At 36.6% G+C, this 26,108-nt stretch overlaps 1 protein-coding gene and 1 long non-coding RNA gene across 3 annotated transcripts in view; one reads left to right on the top strand and one right to left on the bottom strand.

Moving 5' to 3' along the window:
- The window catches only part of PRSS12 (serine protease 12), a 43,082-nt gene extending 17,893 nt beyond the window's left edge, over positions 1-25,189 (top strand). The window contains exons 6-13 of the mRNA XM_061992718.1: positions 370-511; positions 1,505-1,701; positions 4,490-4,631; positions 11,341-11,546; positions 12,179-12,257; positions 14,110-14,232; positions 22,863-23,143; positions 24,882-25,189. Of these exons, the coding sequence (XP_061848702.1) occupies positions 370-511; positions 1,505-1,701; positions 4,490-4,631; positions 11,341-11,546; positions 12,179-12,257; positions 14,110-14,232; positions 22,863-23,143; positions 24,882-25,189 (1,478 nt within the window). The remainder of the gene's footprint in view (positions 1-369; positions 512-1,504; positions 1,702-4,489; positions 4,632-11,340; positions 11,547-12,178; positions 12,258-14,109; positions 14,233-22,862; positions 23,144-24,881) is intronic.
- The window catches only part of LOC133625119 (uncharacterized), a 48,137-nt gene that overhangs the window by 14,903 nt on the left and 7,126 nt on the right, over positions 1-26,108 (bottom strand). The gene's annotated exons all lie outside the window — the stretch shown is intronic.

Here is a 26,108-nt window from a genome sequence, read left to right as displayed (position 1 = left end):
AAAAGCAATAGAAATAACAGAAAAGACAAAGATAAGGTGTACATGCAGTGAAATCATGTCATCAGGGCCCACACTTGTGGACTTGGCATGTCACATGGGCTTGGGGGTTAATAGCTTGTTCTCTTTCTTTTGCACTTAAGCATCTGCATTGTGCAACATGTCATAGCTGACCAAGTGCATTTTGGCATTTCCTTCATCTTCTCTTTCATCCTTCCTTCATCCACACCTGTGACCAGCACTAGATTTACTAGTGTTATATTCTGATCTGATGCAGTAAATGCAATGTTATTAATTTTGTTTTAGAACAACCATTGGACATAAGAAAAACTGATTTGTGTTTTTGTTTTTCCTTACTTGTTAATGACACAGATGGTGCATTAAGACTAACAAGTGGGAAAGGCAGTCATGAGGGACGCCTGGAGGTCTATTATACTGGGCAGTGGGGCACAGTCTGCGATGATGGGTGGACAGAGCTGAATACACAGGTGGTTTGCCGGCAGCTGGGATTTAAGTAAGATTACTTGATATTAGATATCTTAAGTAAGATTACTTGATATTAGATATCTGGTTCTTTGACTTGACAATGATGACAAACAGTTACATGAACCCTACATTGAATTCAAGGGTCCTTTTTTTTTTTTAAGTATTAACCGAGTGCTTCATAGAAAGTAATGAGTTAAAATCCATTAAAACCTGCTTCTTTCAGTCTTGAAGAGTTATTTGTGGCCTGTTTAGGGAGAAGAAAAAGCTTCAACTAAAGTTGTAATTAATCAGCCTTTACTCACCAAGTTCCTTCCACATCACCAGTTTGTCTAACTGAGATCAATGCATATACTATAGAGAAAAACTGATTTGTTGTGTTCTGTTTCACCTATAAATAGTCTCGTGCTTCAAAATCTTTGCTTGAAGAACAGTCATTAAAAATCAGGTATGTTTAAGGTATAAACCCTTCTGGATCTAGAGAACTCCACAGTCTGGCCTTGGAACAGTGTTAGGTATTGAAAAATATGGTTGAGAAAAAAATACCATTTCATGCATTCACTTGTCACTATTTTCCTACTAACTGTGGCTACAAAGACACTCTCTCACTAGGTGATTGTTGTCTTGCCTTCAGATTATAACAGCTCATATTCCAAAAAGAACTTTGTTTCGTTTTTCCCCAGACACTGACATTTAAATGTGTATATAAAACTAAGAACATGCTTTAAGTCTCAAAGTCATTGAGGCAGCCATATGCTTGGTTGAAGGGAGGCCTTAATCTAAGGTATTACATTATAAAGTCTGTATTAACGTATCAGTAATTCCTTAAAAATACATTACCATAGAAGCAGCTCTCATTTAATTTAATACTAACTGAATCTGCTCTGTCATGTTTAACATTTTTTACTGTTACTACTTGAAAAACCTTTATTTCTTCAGAAAGATTTCTTTTCTAGTGTTTAAGTATCACATGCCCTCTGATCACTGTGGACCTAACCATTAGGTACATGTGTGTGTTATGTAGGTATGGAAAAAGTGCACCTGGAAGCTACTCAGATGGAAGCTCTGGGCCCATCTGGTTAGATGATGTGAGTTGCTCGGGGAAGGAGACAAACCTTCTGCAGTGCTCAAGAAGAGAGTGGGGAAAGCACGACTGCAACCATCAGGAGGATGTCAGACTCATTTGCCATCCAGATATCGACAGCCATAAGATCTCTCTTGGTAAGGTATCTCTGGTAAAATCACAGTGTGAGTATTATATTGGGTGCAGATCCAAGCAAAGTATAGTACACCTAAGGATGCTCAAAATCTATATTTGGCAGACGTGGGCAATGAAGGAACAGGAAGGAGAAAAGAAGCTCACTTTTCTCCTGAAGATCACGGGAAGTAATCAAGCTTTGTTTAAAGGAACATAAACAATCAGAAGATTAAAGATCAACATAAATTTGTATGTAACATATTCCAGAGATTCTGTTCTCTGAATCTTCACCAAATTTTAGACCTATTCAGCATTTCCTAATGGTATATTGCATTTCACTTGGCACACTCTAAGTAACTGTCTCATGCAATCAAAAGTTGGAGACGTACTTGAGCATAGAGGAACATGAATCAGTAGTATATCCTCCTATGGCCTTACATTCAGACCATCCGAAAGAAAAGATATAAAGAAATTGGGAAGGTCAGAGATAGCAACAAGGAAGGGTGAGAAGCTTAAACAAGAATTCTGGCTATCAGATACACACATAAAAATTACAGGGGAACAATGGGTTTCCCAGAAATTCTGAAAAACAGTTTCATTTCTAAAATTTGCTACATACAAAGTGTATAGGTTGTAACTAGGTAGCCTTTTACAAAATCCTGGCTGATATGCTTTAGTTTACCCAATATCTCAGTCGATTTTGAAATTAGAATTATAACTAGTGGAGTTAGATTCACAGCTTATACTGAAATCTAATAGATTTGTATGCCTGGGTGCCTGAAGTTCTCTGGAAATTATAGAATGAAGGTCTATCCTGCAAACTATGACATGGATTTACTGCAGGACATTGCTACCTGTTACAACAACAATCCACACCTACACATGTACTTTTCTAGTCTCTCTGTACTTATAGTCTCTTTTTTAATAGCTTTTTGACCTCTCACAGTCCAACCAATGTTTTATGTGCAGATGATGTTAGATCATATTTGGTAGAAAGAATTTTCTCAGACCAAAAATAACAGGAATTCAGATCATGGCTGCTGTCTTTACAGATGCAAACCATCTGTGCTGCTTTGCTCAAATTACTATAAAATAGAATCTTAGCTGAAGGAGGTCTGGTTCAGTTAAATAAATCCATATGGTAACATTCTCACATAGCCCATTACTAGAAAGTGATATTAATTTTGTGCTTATATATAAAAGTATTTTCTAAAACACGAGAAGATGAGATAACAATAAAATAGCTAGATTGTATCATTACTATCCCATGCTTCTAGCTGGGTAATGTAATCTTCCTATAAGTCATGTTTTTGCAGAATAACACATCATTTCAACATAAAAATGAAGATCGTGTATCTGACATTTCCTACAAGATTTCTGATTGGAAAGTGGACAAAGACTCTATTGTTACCATTTACTTAACAGATTTTGAAAAAGACTTTTTCCTGCCTGTAAGGGTTAATGCAGTGAGAAAATATGAGAAATTAGTAGCTGGTATGACTTCAGGAAATACAGACATTAAGGAACACTAAAAATGAGATAGACTACAACATTTGTTTAGTATGTAAGATCATGACAATGTAGCTGAACACAATGTTGAAGTTAATTCATGTAACTGTCCAGACAGTAGGAACTCCAGTATAACAAAAGGCTTTAAATGACATTTGAAGCTAACAGACTTCAATTTTGTTTTCAGATGTTTCCTCTTTTAAATAATGAATTATAGCAGATTTAACTAGATCTGGTCCAGAGTAAGGTTTGGTATACACAAGTTATTCATACCCTAAATTAATCTGCATTAAATTTCACAGGCTAATGTCTCAATATAGAAGAGTATAATTAAGTAATTTCTTATCCTTAGAAATTTAGAAAAGATTACGGACAGGTTAGAAGAATGAGGAAGTCTTTCCAGTTATTCTAAAAAGAAACTCTCATTAGTGTATTAAGGGTTCTAAAGTATGACATACTTAAAGATTAAGAAAGTTATTCTCACTTAAACATTATACAGAAGCCTCAGAGGAATTAATAACTACTTGCATTGCTAACATGCTATAAAGGAGTTTTAACATAAATGAGAATCAAATATGTACTCTGCCTAATGATAAAAATTAAACTACAGGCCAAGCACTGAACAAGCCATGGTTAATTAAGTCTGACTAATCCACACAAGTGAGATTTTGTATTATGAACAGATCTGAATAAGCAATCAATTTAAATTGCTAGAAGAGTAATCACACATCAGTCTAAACTAACGTGCTGTAGAACATTATGCTATCACACAAATTATGCTGTACATCAGCTTGCATAACATAATAACTGAAGTTCAACACAATGCTGCCCTTTTTTTTTGCAGATACCGGTTAAGAGAAGTGGTAGCAACCAATTTGGGAATTGATTTATGAATCTATAAAATGATCTATGAAATTATAATTAATTTCACCCACAAAGTTTCTGCAAGGAAAAACATGTCCAGCTTTTATTTGGCATCATATCAAAGAGATTTCAAGTGTTTTCTGCCTTTAGGGGGACAATTGTGCTGTGCCATCATGATAAATCCTGAGCTACGTTATATATTTGTATGAAATGAAGGAACCAGATGAATTCTGAAGTTCAAGTTATTCATATTTGTCTTGCAATTTGTACAAACTGTTTCCTTTTGGCAGCTTTTGCCAAACACAACTACTTTAATAGCTGATATTATACTTGTTGAACATAAACATCGGTTGACTCTATATACTGAACATGATGAAAATGACTTAAAGTTCTAGTTCTTGCTTCCATTGTGAGTTGACAGCAGTAATTTATTCCCAGGTCCTCCCATCAGGCTGATGGATGGTGAGAATAAGAAAGAAGGACGTGTAGAGATTTTTATCAATGGCCAGTGGGGCACAATTTGTGATGATGGATGGTCTGATAAGGATGCAGCAGTAGTCTGTCGGCAGCTTGGCTACAAGTAAGTGAACTCATTAAGCTGTTTCTCAAGTTATCTGTTTGCTGTATCTAAGAATGTTAAGTTTCTGCAACCAAACATCATCAGCATATATCTAATAACATGCCTTTTAAAACGTGTCTGTTTGGCATTCTTCAAGAAAACTGTATTTATAATAATTACAGAAGTAGTAGGCTATGCCTTCAAAAGGAGTATTCATTAACTAGTATAATGAGGAAAAATAATTTTCATAGAATCATAGAATGATAAGGGTTGGAAGGGACCTTTAAAGGTCATCTAGTCCAACCCCCTGCAGAAGCAAGTCCACATAGATCAGGTCACACAGGAACATGTCCAGGCAGGTCTTGAAGATCTCCAAGGAAGGAGACTCCACACCCTCCCTGGGCAGCCTGTGTCAGGGCTCTGTCACCCTCACAGTGAAATAGTTTTTTCTTATGTTTAAGTGGAACTTTTTGTGTTCCAGCTTCATCCCATTACCCCTTGTCCTGTTTCTAGATATCATAGAAAAAAGGGCCCCAACCTCCTGACACTCACCATTTAGATATTTGCAAATATTAATGAGATCCCCACTCAGTCTCTGCTTCTCTAGACTAAACAGCCCCAGATTCCACAGCCTTTTCTCATAAGGAAGATGTTCCAGTCCCCTGGTCATCTTGGTGGCCCTGTGCTGGACTCTCTCCAGAAGTTCTCTGTCCCTCTTGAGCTGAGAAGCCCAGAACTGGACACAGGAGTCCAGATGAGGCCTCACTAGGGCAGAGTAGAGAGGGAGAAGAACCTCCCTCGACCTGCTGGCCACACTCCTCATGATGCATCCCAGGATGCCATTGGCCGTCTTGGCCACGAGGGCACATTGCTGGCTTATGTTTAGTTCATTGTCAATCAGGTTTCCCAGGTCTCTCTCTGCAGAGCTGCAGCAGTTCGACCCCCAGCCTGTACTGGTGCATGGGGTTGTTCCTTCCCAGATGCAGGACTCTGTAACTGTCCTTGTTGAACCTCATGAGGTTCCTCTCTGCCCAACTCTCAAGCTGGTCGAGATCCCACAGAATGGCAGCACAGCCTTCTGGGGAATCCACCAGTCCTCCCAGTTTGGTGTCATCAGCCAACTTGCTGAAGGTACACTCTGTCCCCTCATTTTAATATTCAAAGGCATACATGGGTCTGACTGGCAACTGAATGCAAGTTAATGCTAGTTACGAAATTTTTTTTAGATATTAAATATTCCTAATTACTAAGCTCTTGACTAAATACTGTATTGTATTTGTCACTTAATGTGCTACATGTCCAGACAATATTAACATATTACACTAATTTTTAATTTTTTCTTTTTTACAATTAGTTATGAATTGTTACTAAGAAGATAATTTAATTTAGTGCATCTGCTCTGTGCTCTTTGCACTTCAACTGTTCTTAATTACTTTTTTCATCTTCTGCTTTTATATTTCTAAATTTTCTTTTAAAGTTTGAATGAAATTTCTAGTCTGGAAAAAAAGGGAGGAAACTAATACTAACGTCTGCAGTAGCACATTTTCTATGAATTATGTAGATTTCTCTGTTTTGTTTCTGATTTTGTGAGAGCTCTGCATTTCATCATGCTTAGGTGACAATTTTCATTCATGTAACATTTTATATATTGAGTCATCTTTAGTCAACAGAGAAGAACTTAAGGTACCTCAGTTCTAGTGCTTTAGTGATTTCATGTAACAATGTACCTCAAAAAACTTCGGGCAATTTAAAATGCCTTTTTCATTACATTAGCAAAGGAAATTAAAATATTCAGAATCTAGACTTGGTTTACCACTGTTTACTGAAGTTGTAACTTAGCTAAAATTGCAGAGGTAATGGTTGTACTGTTCTTGATCTGCTTTTATTGAAAGTTATAATTTTGCATATTGTTAATATTTATCTTTTGTGAACCTTAATGATAACTTTGAAATCCTTACATGTTCTAACATAACTGTTAACATTTTAAATGAAATATAGCAACAGGTCAGTGTCCAGTGTAACAAGCTGTGGATATGATTTCTGCAGATTCAGATGTAAGCATGTCAGCTACTGAATTCCTAGTTTCATGGGTTTTCTTCTTTCATTTATTGCTCTGTCTTCACTTGATGTAGTTTAGAGATTTGCTAAACTGTTATACAAAGAATTATGGGTTTGTATTTTATGACAGTAGTTCAAATAAGCTTAATTTAATATAGGAATAGACCTGACAGGACAAAAACACCCTCTAATCAAAACCAGTGCAATGTCTATGTGTTACTTTTGAACTAAGTTGCTTAATCAGGCTTACATGACTCATAATCATTTTTTTTCTGGATACTTAAGAAAGGCATATAGGGCAGATATATAAATAGAAGAGCTATTATGAGCTGAAAAATATCCAGAACACCAGTGAAACTCTACAGGAAACTAGTGAAATATATTCTCTGAGTGTATCTGTAAAGAAATCTGAGCTTAAGAAATACGAATCATGTTATGTTTGCTGTATCTAACAATGTAAAGTTTGTGCAACCAAATACTATCAAATTATGTCTGAACACAAAAAATATATGTTTTTTTAAACTCTCTGGTATTAGTTCAGTAAAGTGTATTTGTAAGTAGTAGTAGACAATGGCATCAAAACAAAACTTGACTTGTATTATCTCCCACTGAGTCATTCCTTTAGTCTGCTTCATCCTGAGCCTTGGAACTTTTTTATATCTCCCTCAGACAATCAAACTCAACCACTTAATCTGCACCTTCCGTTTTTAAATCTGCAAGGACAGACAGTTGGCTGGATTCTCAGTTTGCATCATGTCAGAATGGGAGTTAAGATTATAGGATATAACATAACACATTTCCTAGAGGACTAGGGACAGACATGCTTTAGAAATCTAAAACTAGGTTCCAGAAATTGGGAGAGCTTGTTGGAAATGCTGGATCTTGGTGACAGTATGTCTAGACAGTTGCATTCCACAAACCTGGCTATGCCTCTGCATGCACCGATGAAGTTGGAGTTGCTTCTGGGCCTAGGAGTTCACACACAGATCTTTTTGCTGAAGTTCAAACTGTATTTTAGTAGTGACTGTTTCAAAGTAAGTTAGGGGCTTCTGCGTTCATGTACCTAAGCTTGAGAGCTGACGACATCAGTTTTCATTACAAATGATCACAGAACTAAACGGTATCATTCAACTCCCTTGGCAATGCTATGTTTAATTCTCAAGTCTTTCTTACTGGTGAATTACATTCATTGGGGGAGGGGAATCACACATTTACTATTACAAATGGGAGAAGAGATTGCCTTAAAAAGGAAGGCTTGTGTAAGCATAGGGTAAACACTGAGAAAATGGACTATTTTTTTCCTGCATATATGGTTCACATTGTCAGTGCTTATCTGTATTTTTATTTTACTAAATCCTGTTTTGGAGCATTCTTGGCCATTCATTAGGGTTCATTCTGAGACTGAAATAGGAAAATGCCTGAGCTAGCAAAATCATTAGATTCAAAGTAATACTACTTTTAAAGATGTTTTAAATTGTTAAGACAGTTTGTCAAATCCATGATTGTTAAAAGAGCATCATATAAAGAACATTAGAAGACAGCCCTACAAGTTGGTTAAAACCAGCCATAAAAGCATAAAAGTAATTAATAGCACCCTAGTCAAAGTATATTCATAACAAGATAAACACTAAAAGAATACATACCTTTTCTGAAGTACTATCTTCTATGTGACTTGCTTTAACATACATTTATTGATAGTCTAAGAGCAAAAGTTTACAAAGTTCTTGCATTTTAGTGAATTAAATGGCCCAATAAAATTAGACCCCTTTCATTTAGGACAGGCTCATAAGAATGCACATGCAGACATGACCCAAATGAACAGATATCCTGCCATTAGTGCTCCAAAACTGATCTACTATAGAAAAAAAAAAAAAAGAGTTTCTAGCTTATCAACATTATATATAATAGTAATACTGTATCTGAAGAGCTCAGCATGTTATTGTGCATGGCTTTGTGTGCAAGGAAATCTCGGAGATAAGACCTGAAGCCATCCTTCTCTCTGAGCGAGCAAAAATATTGCTTTTCTGATGGTCATCTGTGCATAAATAGCTGGCTTGGAAAGCAATAATTAAGGGAAACATGCATGTTTGTTAAGGGTGGACTAAAACCAGTTGTAAAAGCACATTCCAGCATGTAAAAAACACGTTAAGACTTAACACTTCTACATTTAGAGATGTCCTAATTATATGAAATAATTTTCTCTATTAACCTGCACTCCTAGCTCTAGAACATCATGATTTTGACATTTGCTTCACAGCTTAAACATTGGGTTGTGGGTTTTTTTTTTTGGTTAAAAGTGTGCATGGACACACAGTTTTGATAGCAGTTACCAGGAAACTGAGAGATACGCAGTAATACTGAGATCAATAGGTTTTTTATAAGAGTATGAACAATCTCTGAAGTTCAAGCCCTGGGATTCAGTTCATGTCAATACATGATCACAATCCATACACAATAAGTTCCCTCCTTCACATTTGTCTCTCTACATCTCTTTCACCTAAAATGCTTAGATGTGCAACCTCACATATGTCAGAGTTATTTTTTGAGATTTATCTGGTAAGCCAGCACAGGCAGTGTCCTTACTGATTATTCAGTAAGTCTGCAGAGGTAACTCTATATTAAACTGCAATAAATATTTCTGTGGGAAAGGCTAAGAATACTGTGGTGGTTCACAAGATTTTTTCAATATCCGAAGGAACTTTAGAACAGTGCTCTAAAGCAGAAACTTTATTTCTCGACAGAGATAGCAAAACCAGCACCTGTACTGTCTCACTATGCTAGTGTATCAGCTGCCCAGAGGTATCAGACAGTTGGATGGTTTTTTTAGTTATCTGTAATCAGAGTATCATTCACAAAATAAAAATATTTTGAGCAAGAGGAGACACATTGCTTTTGACTGACAAGTTAAATGACACTAAAATCACCAGCCAAAGATTGTCCTATACTGGTTCCAAAGTCAGTTAGGGCTTTGGATTATCTGGCGAATACATGCTAGCCATGGAAATTAAAAATGTGCAAGGACAGTTGACCTTGGGGTTTCACCTCTATCAGATGTTTTACTTGCTTGTCTTTCCTAGCTTTTTGCAATTCATGCATTCTAACCAACAATCCCTACTTAGAAAACCTGCCTGCCTACCCATCAGTATCTTGCAAAAAGATCCAAACAGGCAAGGCTTCCTGTGTGCAAGTTTTAAAAAGGAGGAAGCTTGCATGTACTACTTTCATGTTTCAGTTACATGGATATGGGCAACTGAGGGCAGTATTCTTTGAGTTTGATCCAGCCACACTTCTAGTATGACAATGCTTTGAAAATGGTGTGATGAATAAAAATTCTTCCCAGTAGAGACATAAACTCTCTATGTCCTTCTCACTCATCTTTCCTAACACTGCAGGTATTAGAAAAGGTATAAAAAGAAGTGCAAAGGAAGATAAATACTTTTTTGCCTAATACATATTAATTGTTAATCTTTCTCTACTTCAGCACTTCATTGTACATGCAGTTACCCTCTGTATACATAGAAGTACTGTCCTGTACAATATGCTATTATAAAATGAAACCTACAATATAGTACATTGTTTTAGTTATCTAGGATTCTGTATATATATCACAATAAAATACCTGTAAATTGCTTTTAACTGACATGTAAACTTGTAGTTCAGACACACCTAAAGGCAGCTGTGGTATCCTGCCCTACTTCTCTGTATAGCTGACTGAGTGGTCTCCCACTCATCATTCTTCTGACGCTTAAACCATATACAGCAAAACATTTTTTTATGTATTAAGAAGCACTTTCCTAAGTAATGAAAAGTAATAATCAATCACAGAAGTTACCAAATGAGATGCCTACATACACAGGTCAGGGTTTTTTTAATGTGTTTTTCATCCACTCCTTTATTTGGGAAAAGTTTATCATTCAAAAGAGGTCATTCACACAACTGACATGTGGCCATTGCTGAAGCTGCATGGCACTACATAGAAACTGTAATGATCAGGACTTTGAATCCTAATAAAATGTCCTAAATACTTAGGTTAGATACTTATCCTCACACAAGCGTAGGATTATCATACTGATCTTCTTTGTAAAGTGCCTTGAGGGTTATGTATCGAAATGCTGCACAAGCACTAGGTACAGAGTTGTTCACAGGAAGAGCTGAGTGCTGGACCTGAACTGGGTTTAGTAGTTCTCTAATTACATTACAGTTTTAGATCTGTGAGGTGCACTTCAAAAATGGCATGATAACAAAATATGTTAGTAACTATTAATAACTAAAAGATCTGTAAATCACAGCTTCTACTACACTGCACATATACTGTATTTACCTGGCCCATCTTTCTGAATATCAAACCAGAACAAATTATTTTTAGCAGTCACAGATGCTGATTTTGTGTAAGGATTAAAGAGATTATGAAAAAGCAGCTTTCACATGTTTTGCTTTATAGATCTTTGCAATGTTTTTGCAATGTACAATCTTTGCACAGTACCTTCTAACTTGATATATAAAAGCATTTTTTAAAAATCAATGAACTAATAATTTTGTTACACCTATATATTTTTTTCCTACTGTTTTTCTATATACTTGAGGCAATGAGAAGAAAAGTTGTCATTAAGTGAATCAGCGACAGTAGAACAATACTTCAAAATGTTTAATAAAAAATATGCTCTGTTTCCAGAGGTCCAGCTAGAGCAAGGACAATGGCGTATTTTGGAGAGGGCAAAGGCCCGATCCACGTAGACAATGTGAAGTGCACAGGAAATGAGAGATCCTTGGCAGACTGCATTAAGCAGGACATTGGGACACACAACTGCCGGCACAGCGAGGACGCGGGGGTGATCTGTGACCACCTAAGCAAGAAGGCCTCTGGGAACAGCAATAAAGGTGAAGCCCCATTGTGAGTGGCAGACCAACAGGTTCAGATGGGGAACTGTCACGGTAGGAAAAGATGGATGTAAACAATCCCACCTCACAGAGGAAATGGTTATGTGAAAAGAATTAGAAATCCTCTCTGCTTTTGCTGTGTGATCTTATTACTGTGCCAGCTGTGCTAAGGAATCATAAAGACTATTCAGATGATACAGGGTATTTGTCTACCACATTTACAGCAGTCGTGTTTCTTAGGTTGTACAAGGCACATGAAAATCCAAAAGCCTAAACAGCTAACTTTTCAACATACAGGTTACCTGAAGCTGAGGACTGAGACTTATGTGGTATGCTAAACTCTGCCTCCACTTACATGAAGGAAGAACCATATTAAAAAAATCCTCCACTTCAGCAGCACAGCACAAAGGTGTTAACTGCTATGTGATCATAATCAAAGGATTTCAGCTAAAAAGAGTTTCTGAGATAATTCAGTGTATTTTCCCTGAGCAAAATTTGTATGTTAAAAACTACTATGAAACATGTAATAACTTCAGTCTTTTTGTTGTTTTTTTTTTTTTTTATTTGACTCTCATTGAAGATTGGCTACTTTTCATTTTGAGTTTAATGCTGTCTACATCTCTCTGGTTTAGATTCTCTTGCTTCTGTTTGTGGATTGAGGTTACTACATCGTCGACAAAAGCGAATAATTGGCGGGAAAAATTCTTTACGGTAAATATTTGGTAAAGACAAGTAATTTTTAAAAAAGCTCCAAGATATGTATTTGACATAAGCAATATGCCTAGTTTATGGGGGTTTTTTTTTGTTTATTTATCGTTTTTCTTTTGGTTTATGAGGTAGATGCAGAAATAGACACAAAGTATATTTGGTAGGAAATTTTAAAATATTCATTGATAAATACCCATGGCATTAGCTGAAAATCTGTAGATGCTTATGGGTTTAGTCCTTAATTGGGTTAAATTTCTTATTTTCAAACTATGAGGATGTGCATTATATGAAGAAAGTTATGAATATAGTACAAGGTTTTAAATCTAACTACAGCCAAAAGAAATCTTGGGTATGATTCACCATGCAAGACCTGATTTTCCTTCATCAGGTAAGCCTCTTGATGACTAAACCCAAGCTTTTTGTTAACACTTTGTTCTTAGCTTTTAATGACGTATTTACGTTTTGTTAATATAAAAAGATCAACTAAATACTACTGCTGCTAAATGCTACGACAGAAGTATAGCCTTATTTTCTTAACACTGTGAATAACCACAAAATATATATAAAATATATATTTGTGAATAACCACAAAAATATATATATATATTCACAGAATCTTACAAAAAGGATTGTAAAAAACACACAGAGTATCATTACATGTAATTGCACAACCTGTTCCAAAGTACATGAACAGTATCAATCCATCCATTTCAAAAAAGACACTGCCTAAGTGGAAGAGCTTCAAAGAACAGTAACAATAACAAACCCAGAAAAACATTTCAATGCAGACAGAATAAAGCAGGATTACTTACTTTAGTAAGGAGACAAATGAGAAAAATAATGCATTGTACAGAAAACTATCAAGAATTATTGTCTCAGAACGTGTACAAAAGACACTGCATGAAAGGAAATGATGACAAATAATGGATTGCACAATTAACTTCAAACAAGACACTTGGTCTCATAATAAATAAGCACAGGGACATTAGACAAAGAAAAAGGTGAGTGAAATCCAATAGCACCTAGAAATGCTTCAAAATCAAGAAATAGAACATATGAACAGCATCAGAAAAGGACTCATTGTCTCAAGGAGTCATTAAGAGAATGAGTGTAACGAAGTTTGTAAAGGAACTTAATCTTCTATGTTGCTGCTGCTTAGAGGCACATCTCTCTTCTCTCCCTTCTCCCCGATTCTGTATTTTGCTAATCTGTTAAACTGGTAAAAAATAATCCATCCTGTCTTGATAGGCCTCCAGATGTGTATTTCAGATCTTCTATACAAAACAGGCTGGAAAAAGCCTGTAATGTATCGCAAGTAATGTATATAATATAATATACATAGCAAGTAATATATGTACTGTATATAGCAAGTAAGTATATATATAAGCAAGTAATGTATTACTTGTGGTTTCTATAGTTTCTTTACACCTCTTGGTTTTCCAGCTTTCCTTTTCAAACAGCCCAGAACCAACAGAAACATTCACACAGACAGGAAAGGACATTGGCTTAAGCATTTCTGGTTTGTTGACTTGGACAGTATTTGATGAGGAAGCCATAAAATGTATCTTTAGAACAATTAATGCAGTCTGAGAAGGGTAAATTGAAATAATTGGCAGTGGGAGAAGGTACTCAGCCTGCTGGATGTCCAAACAATCTGTATGGTAATCCCAACCATTGTTAAAAAGAATTCTGAATGCTGCAGCAATATAAAGATATTCTCAACTGTTACTCAATAAATAACATAGCTTGTAAGCTATGTCAGTCAAAGAAACTAAACAAAATTTACATTCAATTGACAAGCTGCCTTACTTTTCCATTGTTGTACCCTGAATGCAATGTCTTATGTCCTCTGTAGGGGTGGCTGGCCATGGCAGGTTGCCCTACGACTGAAATCTTCTCACGGTGATGGAAGACTCTTGTGTGGTGCTACTCTCATCAGCAGCTGCTGGGTCCTCACTGCTGCACATTGCTTTAAAAGGTAAGTCTCCAACAATGATGTGTATTTTCAAACTATTTTGTTCTTCTGGGCATAGGCAAACCATTCTAGTTAAAGCCTACTGAAAATAGTTCCAAAGAGTTGGCCTTTAGTTTACAAAAAATCTACCAGAAAACCTTCTTGCTTTCCAGATAAAAACAAACAAAAAACTCCAACCCTAATACACTGAAATGATTCTGTGTGACATCATTAACAAGACTTATATTCACAACTACAGCATTTCCATGGGAAAATCTAGACAGTACTTCTGGCATTTTAACACGGCTTTCTGTTCAAAAAAACCCTACAGCTTATGGCTTTCAGGTTATAGTGAAGACAACTGAGCAAACACAGGGACTGTAATATTTCAGATAATTTTCAGCAATGATAGATATTGACAGTGATAGACATTTTTACTGAGACACCGCAGTGACTAGATGAACTACCCCCCCCCCCCAGTTTTAGAGTAAAGCTCTATCAAATATTTTGCTGAGTCTAACAGGATGCTAGTGAGACCAAGATGGTTTGCTATTCTTCACAAATAGGCTGGAACAACTGCCTGACTATGTTATCTCACAGGACGTGAAGAATTGTCTTTTGCATCCATCTAAACAAAAGTCCCACCACCTTTAATGGAGAAATAATTATGTAAGTGGCTATACCAGTATAATTCTCTAACACTGGTATCTAATAAAACTATGCCAAATTCAGGTCCTTTCCATATGTTTAGCAACTGGTTTGAAATTTACACTCCCTTGTAAATGGCATCTGATCTACTTGGTATAACTTCTGTGATTCCCCTGATTAAGCTATTACCTAGGTTTTTGAAATGTTTTTTTCCCATTTTTTCAGAAACAGATATGCTGGTAATTCTATTCAGTTTTTACAACATCCCTGCTTTGACACCAATTCACTTCACTGCCAATGAAGTTACTGTAGTATAAAAGCATCAACTTGCACAGTAAGGAAGCTGGTCTAGTATTTTAAGCTTTCAACAGCAATTACTTCCTTGGAGTCCTCGTGAAATGCTGCAGGATGGGCTAGCATAAAAGCAGAGAACAACATTGCTGTTCTGAGGACATTGGCTAGTATTTGCTCAAGTGGGCTGCAAATATTTTAACTTTGGGCTCTCAGTCTTTGCTTTTGCACACTAATAACTAAAAAGAAGATTCAGAATTCATTTTACTTGAATGGGAAGTGTTACCTTTGCTTAGTGCTGGGTGCACATCTTTTATTTTCAGGTTTCATGAAAATCATGCAGGACCTTTGTAATATTTCAAGCTGAAATGGTCAAACTCAGTAAAATTTCTGCCTACTTCAACTACTGTCCCAGTTGTTTTTGTGGAGCTATGAAAGACCTTAGTTGCTATCATAAAAATGTAGACAATGGCTTCCTATTTCCTTGTTTGTCATCTCTAGAGTGATTAGTAAGGATTCAGCTTAAGCTCTTGAGAAAGCTTTTGATTGAAGGCTTGAAAACAAGGCTCCTTTCCACTATTTTACCTCAAAGATTCTCTTCAAGGAAAGAAAGAGGGAAGTCACAGGAAGGCAGTTAGTTTTATTTTCTGTATACAAATCAAGAACTTAGTTACTCAACTCTTCATCTTACAAGCATACTTTCACAAAATCTGGTGAAACATCCACATGATGGGGCAGCAGTACAGCTGGAGCAGTGTACACCATGATGCTTCCATATTGGTGCAGCCACTTCAGGGTCTGTTACAGGCTATCCTACAACTGTTACTTATGGAATCAGTGACCAAAGCATTCTTTTGCCCCAGATGCTGCATTTAAAACTGTACTGCCTAGATGTATGTATGCAACTCTAACTGCCTCTGGATGCACTCTTGTTTACTGTAAAAGAGAGAAGGCACCTTTAGCTCTAAGTTGACAGACTGGGCTGAACTTTCTAATGATCTCTGACTGATTTTAAGGGACTGGGTTTCCAAGAGCTATTTATAGATCAAGGGCCTTCTTGACATATTTTCCACAGACAGACAAGAGAAAGGCCAGTATATAATTTCTTATATCCCGGAAATTCAAATGCTTCCTTAAGTAACAAATGTGGGCTCATCTGTACTGTGGATAAAAATTAAATACCATTTTATGCTTGATAATTAGAATTGTTTGCCAGCAGTACAGCAGTATTACTGGTTTCACTAATATCATAGACATATAATTTAAGACAAAAAATTGTTTAAGGCTATGTTTCCTTTTATAACCCACGCATCTTAGCAAGTTTTGTTCTGAGTGGTTCTGACATCTATAGGAAGTTTTCATGTCTATACATAAAAAAAAAAATACTAACTTTGGTTAAGTAGAAATATGAGGCATAGAAAAAAAGGCAATTGTAATGACCATGATGTCATTTTAGGAATTCTGTGTTACTTGAACATTGTAGTGCTCTAATAATTCTTATTGAAGTGCTTTTCTAGGTATTCCTAAATGCTTACATACACTTCAACATGGTCCTGGCAATTTTGTTTTGAGAACTAAGGACCCTGAGGCACAGTGGAATCAAATACCTAGTAAGACACCGGAATCCAAAGTACACACCAGAATTAAAATTCAGTTTTCTCTAATTTAGCATGGATGGTGAGATGAATTCAGATTTGCCTTCAAGGTCATTACATTAACTGGCAGCAGGATGATTGATGCATGGTGGTTGATGACTAATCCATCCTCCAGTTGGCTGGGAAGTAAGCCTAGGAGGTGCTAAGGTCAACATTGCCAGGCTGCACTAGACATTAAAAGGCATGCCCAGCCATCCAGCAGAGGGAAATACCCTAAAAGCAACATTATTTTTCACCCATGAAGCACTCCCTGACTCCTTCTCTGCCTCCAACTCTTCACGTGTTGTGTGCTCTCTACCATTTCATAGGTGATTTTTAGGTGAGGAAGACGAGACACCCCTGAGCTATACTAATTTGTCCTTTCTATGTATTGATACTCTATTACAATATTTCTTATTCAGCAAATGCCAGCTCCTACAAAGGAAGAACTATAATTGTCTAAAGATGAAAAAATAAGTTTAATAAAGACTTATGTGTGTGCACGTGCACAGAAATAGTAAATCTTTGCAAAGACTGCTTGTTAAGCTTCTCACTAGAAGCCTTGTAGCTATTAAAGTTTCATACATTTGCATCAGAAGCAGTGCTTCTTATTAATATTAAATGTTTAAGATCAGTACTTTTAATTAAGACAAGCTTTCCTGCATCTCCTTTCTTCATTATTCTGCTATAAATGACTGTCATCCTTAACACAGAAAAACAGCAGGAACCTATTAAAGGGAATACTGTTCCTTTTCACAAAGTCAAGGATGTAACATTAAACAGAAGCAGAAAGTTTTCTACTACATTATTTGATATATAGCTGACAGAAGAGCACTTGTTATCACTAGTCATAAACAACATTCATGCTTAGGCTTATGAATCAAAGGAAATAATTGAAAAATCAAGTTCTTTTTATGATTAAATCAGTTTAAGAAAGAAGCATGTAATTTAGATGAGAAATGAACAAACACATAATACATTTTTGACTCTGTAGTACTCTGACTTCCATGAGGTTTCCAAAAAACACAAACAGAAAACACCCACACAACTCCTTATCCCCTTCAAAAGGTATTAAAGTTGATGGATGGAATATATGGTAAATCCTGTATTTGATGTTGTGGATAAGGCCTATAAACTAAAATACTAAGGCATTCATTACATTTAAGAAATAAAGAAGAAAGATTTATCCATGTAAAATTATGTTTCTCTACTTGAGAGCCAGATTTCCATCATAATACACAATTGCAGAGTACTGTGGTTGTCTCTGTTTACATATACAAAGCCTGTATATCAATGTACACAATGGTTAACTTAGATGGTCAAATATTTATTGAAGGTATAAAAGCTTTCATAGTCCAGAAACTATCGGCATAACACTAATGTGTGGTTTGCTGCACTAAGCCAAGAGTGTATCTATAAATTATGAGAGAGTATTTTCACTGACCTTTTCAAAATATTTTTGGCAGATTATGTTAAGCAAGTATATATTTAATGCTAATGAACTTGTACTTTTGTATTCTGATCTTACTCTCACATGTGTACCAAAAATTGTTAAAATGCTACTTTCAAATATTCAAAGATCAATTCTTGCAATGTATTTTAGGGTACAAAATACTATTTATGATATTTTTAAAGGCAATGATGTGAACATCACAAACAACTGCTATAGCAAAAACTATTAAACTGTTAAACATTGTTTAACAGGCAAAGGAAATGACATAATTTTACTTTTGGGGCTCAGCTGTTTTATCCTTTAGATTCTTAAGTGGAATACCGTCATGCAGTTACGAAATCTGAGATGTCAGTAACAAAAACAACTATCCCATTAACTTTAGTGGGGGTTTTGTATGCAAGTTACTGGAATTGAAACGAAAATAATACAGCCATTTGACTGCAATAGTAACTAAAGTACTTCCTGTATCAGCTTCCTTCTCTAATTGACTCTGAGAAAAATAGATCCAACAAAGCTGGCTAATGCATCAGTCAGGATTGTTTGTAATCTCAGCCTGGCCAAGACATGAGAGAAGTACTTACTTGTCTGTGTAACCCATCCCAGTGTTACTACACTCTTTACATTCTGTAAATAGATTTTGTAAAAGAGAAAGATTGTTTGATACTGTATGCCCTGACCATTCAGCGACCTGCCTCTACATTGGCTGTGCACACTTTGGAGAAGGGCACAGGAGTTGCACTAAGTGTGTAAAATATTCTGTAGTTGGGTGTTTTCATAGAATCATAGAATATTAGGGGTTGGAAGGGACCTTTAGAGGTCATCTAGTCCAACTGCCCTGCAGAAGCAGGTCAGATCAGGTCACATAGGAACATGTCCAGGCGGGTCTTGAAGACCTCCAAGGAAGGAGACTCCACACCCTCCCTGGGCAGCCTGTGCCAGGGCTCTGTCACCCTCACAGTGAAATAGATTTTTCTTATATTTAAATGGAACTTTTTGTGTTCCAGCTTCATCCTATTACCCCTTGTCCTGTTGCTAGATACCATTGAAAAAAGGGATGTCCTAACCTCCTGACCCCCACCATTTAGATATTTGTAAATATTAATAAGGTCCCCCCTCAGTCTCCTCCAGACTAAACAGCCCCAGTTCCCGCAGCCTTTCCTCGTATGAAAGATGTTCCAGTCCCCTGATCATCTTGGTGGCCCTGCACTGGACTCTCTCCAGAAGCCTGTTTTGCAAGTTTCACAGAGAACCAATACATTGATTAGCTTACAGATAAATGAGCTACCGGGGTCTGTCAGTTTGGTTTTGGTAGTGCATTCAAACTACTTTATAAACCAGAGTAGCATGCTTTCTTTTAAACAGTCAACCTTATGGGTACTTCGATGAAAAGGATGGCCAAAGCGATCAATACATTTGTGCTTGATTTGGTAGCGTCTCGTACAGCAACCAATTCAGAAAGTTGTAAGCTGTAGTTCTAGGAAGTACACTACCTATGAGGTTCTATAGATTCCATATAAAGAGACAAATGATCATGTAATATATACAAATACTAAACTGCAGATGCAGCTTCACAATATTAAACTAAGGAATCAGATTAATTTCCCTACTAATATTTTAAAAAACTAGAGGAATAAAAAATACTTCCTCCCCCTAAATTTGTATTTTTATATAAAAATACATTTCTAACTTTGAATGTTATTGTTCTGCCTAAGCATTGCTGAAAATTTTTGCACATGTGTCAGGAAAATTTGCTTTCAAGTCTGTCTATATGTAAACTGCTAAATTAAACTCTGAATTATTTCTAAAACTTTCCAGAAGGAAGAGCAAGCAAATATATAAAACTTATTCAGCACAAACTGGTACTGAAATGTACTAAGTATTTTATTGTATAAGATGCACAGCTCATTCATAAAAAGGTGAAATACTAGAAGAAATAAACAGAAATAGTACTAGAAGAAATCTGTGTTAAGTAATTCTTGGGCTATATAGTATTTTAATATATTGCAGATGCATGCAGTCTTAATCCCTGCTGTATTAAGGAAAGCCAAATTAGATGGCAGAATCAAAAAAACAGAAAAGAAACTCACTCAAGGTCACAGATCAGATCACAGCACTGCTGCAAAAAACACCACCACTATTTTGTATTCGGTGCCACTTCTATTGGCTCCCACATCATAGCTCAGAGTAACAATAACAGAGGTTTAGACTGGTAAGTGTCTTGGCAAATATGATAAGATCAGTCATTTCTAATGTAAGATGTGTAGCAAGAGTGACTCAGGAGGGGATTCATCAGTGTCAGAGCAGAAACTGTTGACAGGCAGCACACAGCAAGGATTTGAGACAATCTATAGGGATGTAGAATTTAGGATTTCAATGATGTGATACTTCACATGGTCAAATATAAATAGATATATACAACCCTAGAAACTAGTGAAGACCTAACAGCCTTTCTTTTACTCTGAAGAATCTCCATAAAAGCAACAAAAACAAATATTAGATGCCAACCCTACATTCATGGAATTTTGACATTTATTTTATCAGAAAAAGTATAAACTTTGAAGTCTTAGTGAACTTTTAAAAATGGCAAAAATGCATAAGATGATCTAGAAATGAGAACGTGACACCTAGTGAAAGAGATTTATGTGTTTGTTTTTAAAAAAAGCTTACAAAGAAATACCTCTGTTCTTGGAACTTCCAAGATACTGGAGTCAGAACACCTGGAGAGCCAGGATTCATGCTTCTGCCTTTTTTAATGTTCTTTTCCTGTTTATGCTCACATGTCTTAATAGAAAATTCCTAATGGAAATTGATTCAGTGATATGGTATAAAATACTAGTGTTTTTGTGGTCAAAACATAAAGATTAGTAACGTGACACATAAAACATAGAGGTTTTTTTCTTACATATCTTTGAGATAAACATACTGCCACAAATTTATAAAGCTCTTGAGCTATTTTTTTTCAGGGAGGAAATAAGGAATGTATTTGATAGAATATACAATTTAATTTTTCTCAGTTCTCCAAGAGGGAAATCGGTATTAATACTTTTTAAAATATCTCTGTAAATTTGAAAAAGTCTACAGCAGTTGCATCCCTTTACTTCCACCTACTACCGAATTTTGATTTCCAACCACAAGAAAAATACAATATCTGGAGAGTATTTCACACAGTGTACTATTATGGAGGACCTGGAAAAAGTTTTTCAGTAGACAAGTTACTTCAAGTTTCCTATATAGAAGGTCACCTTCAGATCAAGAGCAAGTTTTAGCAACCTATGGAGATCAGCATGTTGCTGGCAGGTACAAAAAGAACAAGCTTAGTTTAGAAGGCTACAGAACACTGCAGCGTATTTTCTGCACACGTATTAGAAAATTCCTGTTGAAGGCTATGAGTGAAAGGGAAAAGTCAAAGGAAAAAATACTTGCATTAGCTTAGATAGATTTTAAAATAAATACATGTACCCAACAGTGCTCCCTTGTTTGCATTTTCCTGAGAAGGACTGTGTATCCTGTAATCCAGAAATCTCCAAAGGCAAGCACAGAAAATTGTTATTTACTGTTTAATTTACTATGTGAAAGAAATTGGAGTCATGTTAAATGCAGAACAAATCTAAGATTTATAGGCTGTCACTTGGACAATAGGTGCTCGTGAAGCACATATGCTTTGTTTTCCTTATAACTTTAGTTAATGGAAGGATAGGGAGCTGCTGCAGAGAGTTCATCACAGGACCACAAAGCTGATGAATGGAGCATCTCCCTTCTGATGAAAGGCTGAGGGAGCTGGGGCTCTTTACCTTGCAGAAGCGGAGACTGAGGGGTGACCTCATTAATGTTTACAAAAATGTAAAGGGTGGGTGTCAGGAGGATGGAGCCAGGGTGTTCTCACTGATGTCCAGTGACAGGACAAGGGGCAACGAGTACAAGCTGGAACATAAGAGGTTCCAAAGAAACACCAGGAAGACTCTCCACTGTGAGGGTGATGGAGCACTAGCACAGGCTGCCCAGATGGGTTGTTGAGTCACCTTCTCTGGGGACATTCAAAACCCACCTGAACGAGTTCCCGTGTGACCTACTCTAGGTGGTCCGGCTCTGGCAGAGGGGTTGGACTAGATGGTCTTTTAAGGTCCCTTCCAACCCTTAAGATTCTGTGAAGAGGTTTTTTATCAAGTTATCTAAGCTTCTAGCACTTCTGAACCAACCTACAAAGCAAGCTTGAACTCTGTTTTCATTTCAGTAATTATTTGGAGCATTGCAATGATGTTAGTACTAAGATTTTTGTGACAAATACTGGCAGTTTGTGCTACCCTTACTAAATAGATTGATAATGCACATCTCACTGGCACCTTTGAAATAAGTGCCAGGCAGAGTCATAAGAAACCTCGCCTGTGAAAACACACAAAATGGAACATAGCCCATCCTGAAACTTCATGAAAAGTTATTTGATATTCTTTATGATACACTTGAATGCCAATCTAAATAGCCGAGAAAGCATTCTTGCTCTTTAAAACACAACTTTTGTGTTGTTATTTATAAGAGCAATATAAATGAGCAAGATGTTGATCAAATCTGGTTTCATGCTTAGGATGTGACTTTGCAGGAGCCAGCTCTATTTGTATTCCCCTCAATCTTAGGTATGGCAACAACACTCGGAACTATGCTGTGCGAGTTGGAGACTATCACACCCTGGTACCAGAAGAGTATGAGGAGGAGATTGGAGTCCAACAGATTGTGATGCATAAAGAGTACAGGCCTGACAGCAGCGACTATGACATTGCACTGGTGAGGCTACAGGGGCCAGAGGAACAGTGTGCCAGGTTCAGTACTCACGTCTTACCTGCTTGTTTGCCATTAAGGAGAGAGAGACCACAAAAAACTGCTCCCAACTGTTACATCACTGGATGGGGTGACACAGGTAAAAATGTTTTCATGATTTCCACCCACTGATCTCATTACCTCAAGCTCAAATACTAAAGAAAGTGCTTGAAAAGGAACAATTCTACTATTTCTATATAGGGTAATATTTTCTCTCCTGATTCTTATCCAGGAATGACAACACTTTGTTTACTGAATATAGTTTGTTTATGAAAAGTGAGGATTAACCATGTAACTCTCAATCACAGAATCAGCCAGTAAAATGGCCTCATTAAGATTGACATGCATGAATGAAAAGCTTATTTGTTGCCTGGCTCACCCATAAGTAGCAGCTTATCACCCCCTGCCTCAGAACATAACTAATAGGTCTAATGTATTTAAGGTTTTTAAGGTAATTCCAATTAATATTTTAAATAAGTTATTTAAATTACACTACTGCAACAGAGAAAAGGAATAGAAAGTATAATAAAATTTCAAGTAACATTTGTAGTCTCTTGTTACCACTGACATTTTCAAACAGCAGTTAGATTTAAATAAGAGAACAGCTTGCCAACATTTACAAGTGCCACAACCCAATGTGCAAACCAGGCTTGTGGAATAAACTACCTAGTCACTTTTTAGGTCAGTACAAGATTTTTCCTTTTCCAAGGTCTTTGTCCTTTAAATGTTTTACAAATTTATAACGATATTTTACTGTCATGTTGTTATGGTGCTGAATACAGTGCAAGACAGCAACCACACTTGAGCCTATGTTCCACTGACTCACTCAAACTGGCAGGGAGTCAAGGCAGCAAGGCCGAATACCAGCTCTTCCTCTTTACAGGCATTAATCTGTGTGCACAGATGTCTGTGTCACTGTGATACAACTGCGATACAAAAGTTTTAGGTTTTTTGTTTGTTTTCTTTTCCCTAAAAATAACTGCCAACTTATTGCCTAGCTCTGTCTAGCTTTTTACACATATCACTAAAAGTTCTGCAGTACTGTTTGCTTGGGACACCTATTTAGGGTCATATTAACCACTGCAATAATTTGCTTTAATTGTGGTAATAAATTATTGCAGTATTTCAGTTGAAACTTCTCACTTAGTATATGAATCATACTTAAAAGTATCAAGATTTTACTTTAAAAAAGCTCCTAACATTGGCTTTAATTTCGTATGTTTCCAACTGAAAAAGAAAAGCAAGCTATAGAAAAAGCCAAATGATTTAATTCTTGACATTTTTAAGTAGAGCACTGTTTATACAATGCAGGATCCACTACAGATTAAAAAAAAGCGAAGGACAAGTTCTGGTCATCCCCACAAAATGAAGATCCCTTTTGGTCAGGTATCTCATTAGTACTCTGGTACATAGAAGTGATGGGGATTGTAAAAGATTCAAACGATACTGCTGATCTCTACCAGAGTACAGTCAGTACTCCTCCTCAGCTGTGACAAGCAAGCTTGCAGGTACTTAAGAGGGCCTATGTGTAATAGTTGACTTGGAGGCTGACAGAAGATGCAGTGCCTATCTGGCTGAGCTAGACTAGATTTGAACTGGTGACCTAGAAAGAAAGTTGTTTTTTTAAAAGCATCTCTATCCCATATTTACAAGATCTGTGTAGTGTTTTAGTATTGTACTTAATGCACAGTAGGTTTTTTCAGTATTTAGTTTTGTTTTCGGATGTTTTATTTCATGACAAAACAGTATGAAGGACTGACAGCAAAAATTGGATTAAATCACATTTGTTTCCAAGACTAATAATCATAGTGAGACAATACTTTGGGTCCTCTTTTCAGGAAGAGCTTACTCAAGAACATTACAACAGGCTGCCATTCCCTTACTTCCCAAGAGGGTATGTGAAGAGCGTTACAAAAGAAGATTCACAGGACGAATGCTCTGTGCTGGAAACATCCAGGAACAGAAACGTGTTGATAGCTGTCAAGGAGACAGTGGCGGACCACTGATGTGCGAACGTCCTGGGGAAAGCTGGGTTGTGTATGGTGTGACCTCTTGGGGCTACGGCTGTGGAGTGAAAGATTCTCCAGGTGTCTACACAAAAGTATCATCTTTCGTACCCTGGATAAAAAGTGTGACCAAACTATGAATGTCTGTAATGAGGGCCAGACTTTATTAACAAAGTTTGAGGCGGGACAACCTGAACAGCACAGACATTGCACAGCTGGGGCCCAGAGTGGGTGGAAACAGACAGATTTTCCTCAATTCATGTGTTTTTGTTAAACCCAAGCTGTATACACACAGCCTTTCCAGTTAGGGATTACTATCCAAACAAAATCCCTCTGTGTTAAGGAAGATCATATATTGCATGACCAAGTTACCACGTATCTAAGATAAGGGGAAAATTGATAGCCAGCTTGAAGTAACATTGGAGCAGGACAGCTGGAGAGGTCACTATAAGATTCCCTGCCCACAGGAAGATTGGAGTAGCTCCAAGCTTCTCTAGAGGTCTTTACAGATCCCAAAATTAATCTTAAGGCTAATTTATTTATCAGTTCTTGACTGTCTCCGTATTATTCCTGTGATGCTACACTCAGCCCTCTAATTTTCACTCATTTCATTAGTTAATGAGACCATTAGCAGTACTTGGTAAGTACTTCTGAGTATGTATTAAACATTAGAAGGAAAAATAATTGTCAATAATCAGATACCCAGCTATTCTGATAGTGTGCATAAAGTACATTCCCAGGTAAAATAAGTAGTACTAACTGGAAGTTAGATTCCCCACAAACATCCTGCACAGCTGCAAGAACTAGATCAAAAAACAAATGACCTCTTACTTTCTTTCCTCTAGATAAGTATCATTTGTGTTCTTTCTGAAATTCTTATATTTTAGTACATACACCATTCTGGCGAGAATTTACTTTTCCTGTTCACCACTAGCTGTCTTTAGAGTATGAGACTAACAAACATCACAATTCTCTCATTGATGGCTTTGGAGGGGCTTTACTCAAGTAACACTAAGAACCCTTGTCAACCTATAAAAGTTATGTGTACAATGCAGATAC

The sequence above is a fragment of the Colius striatus genome, chromosome 3, assembly GCF_028858725.1.
Source record: "Colius striatus isolate bColStr4 chromosome 3, bColStr4.1.hap1, whole genome shotgun sequence".
In the NCBI taxonomy this organism is placed as follows: Eukaryota; Metazoa; Chordata; class Aves; order Coliiformes; family Coliidae; genus Colius; species Colius striatus.
Note: the sequence above shows the minus strand (reverse complement) of the source record. Positions and strands in the feature narration are given on the sequence as shown.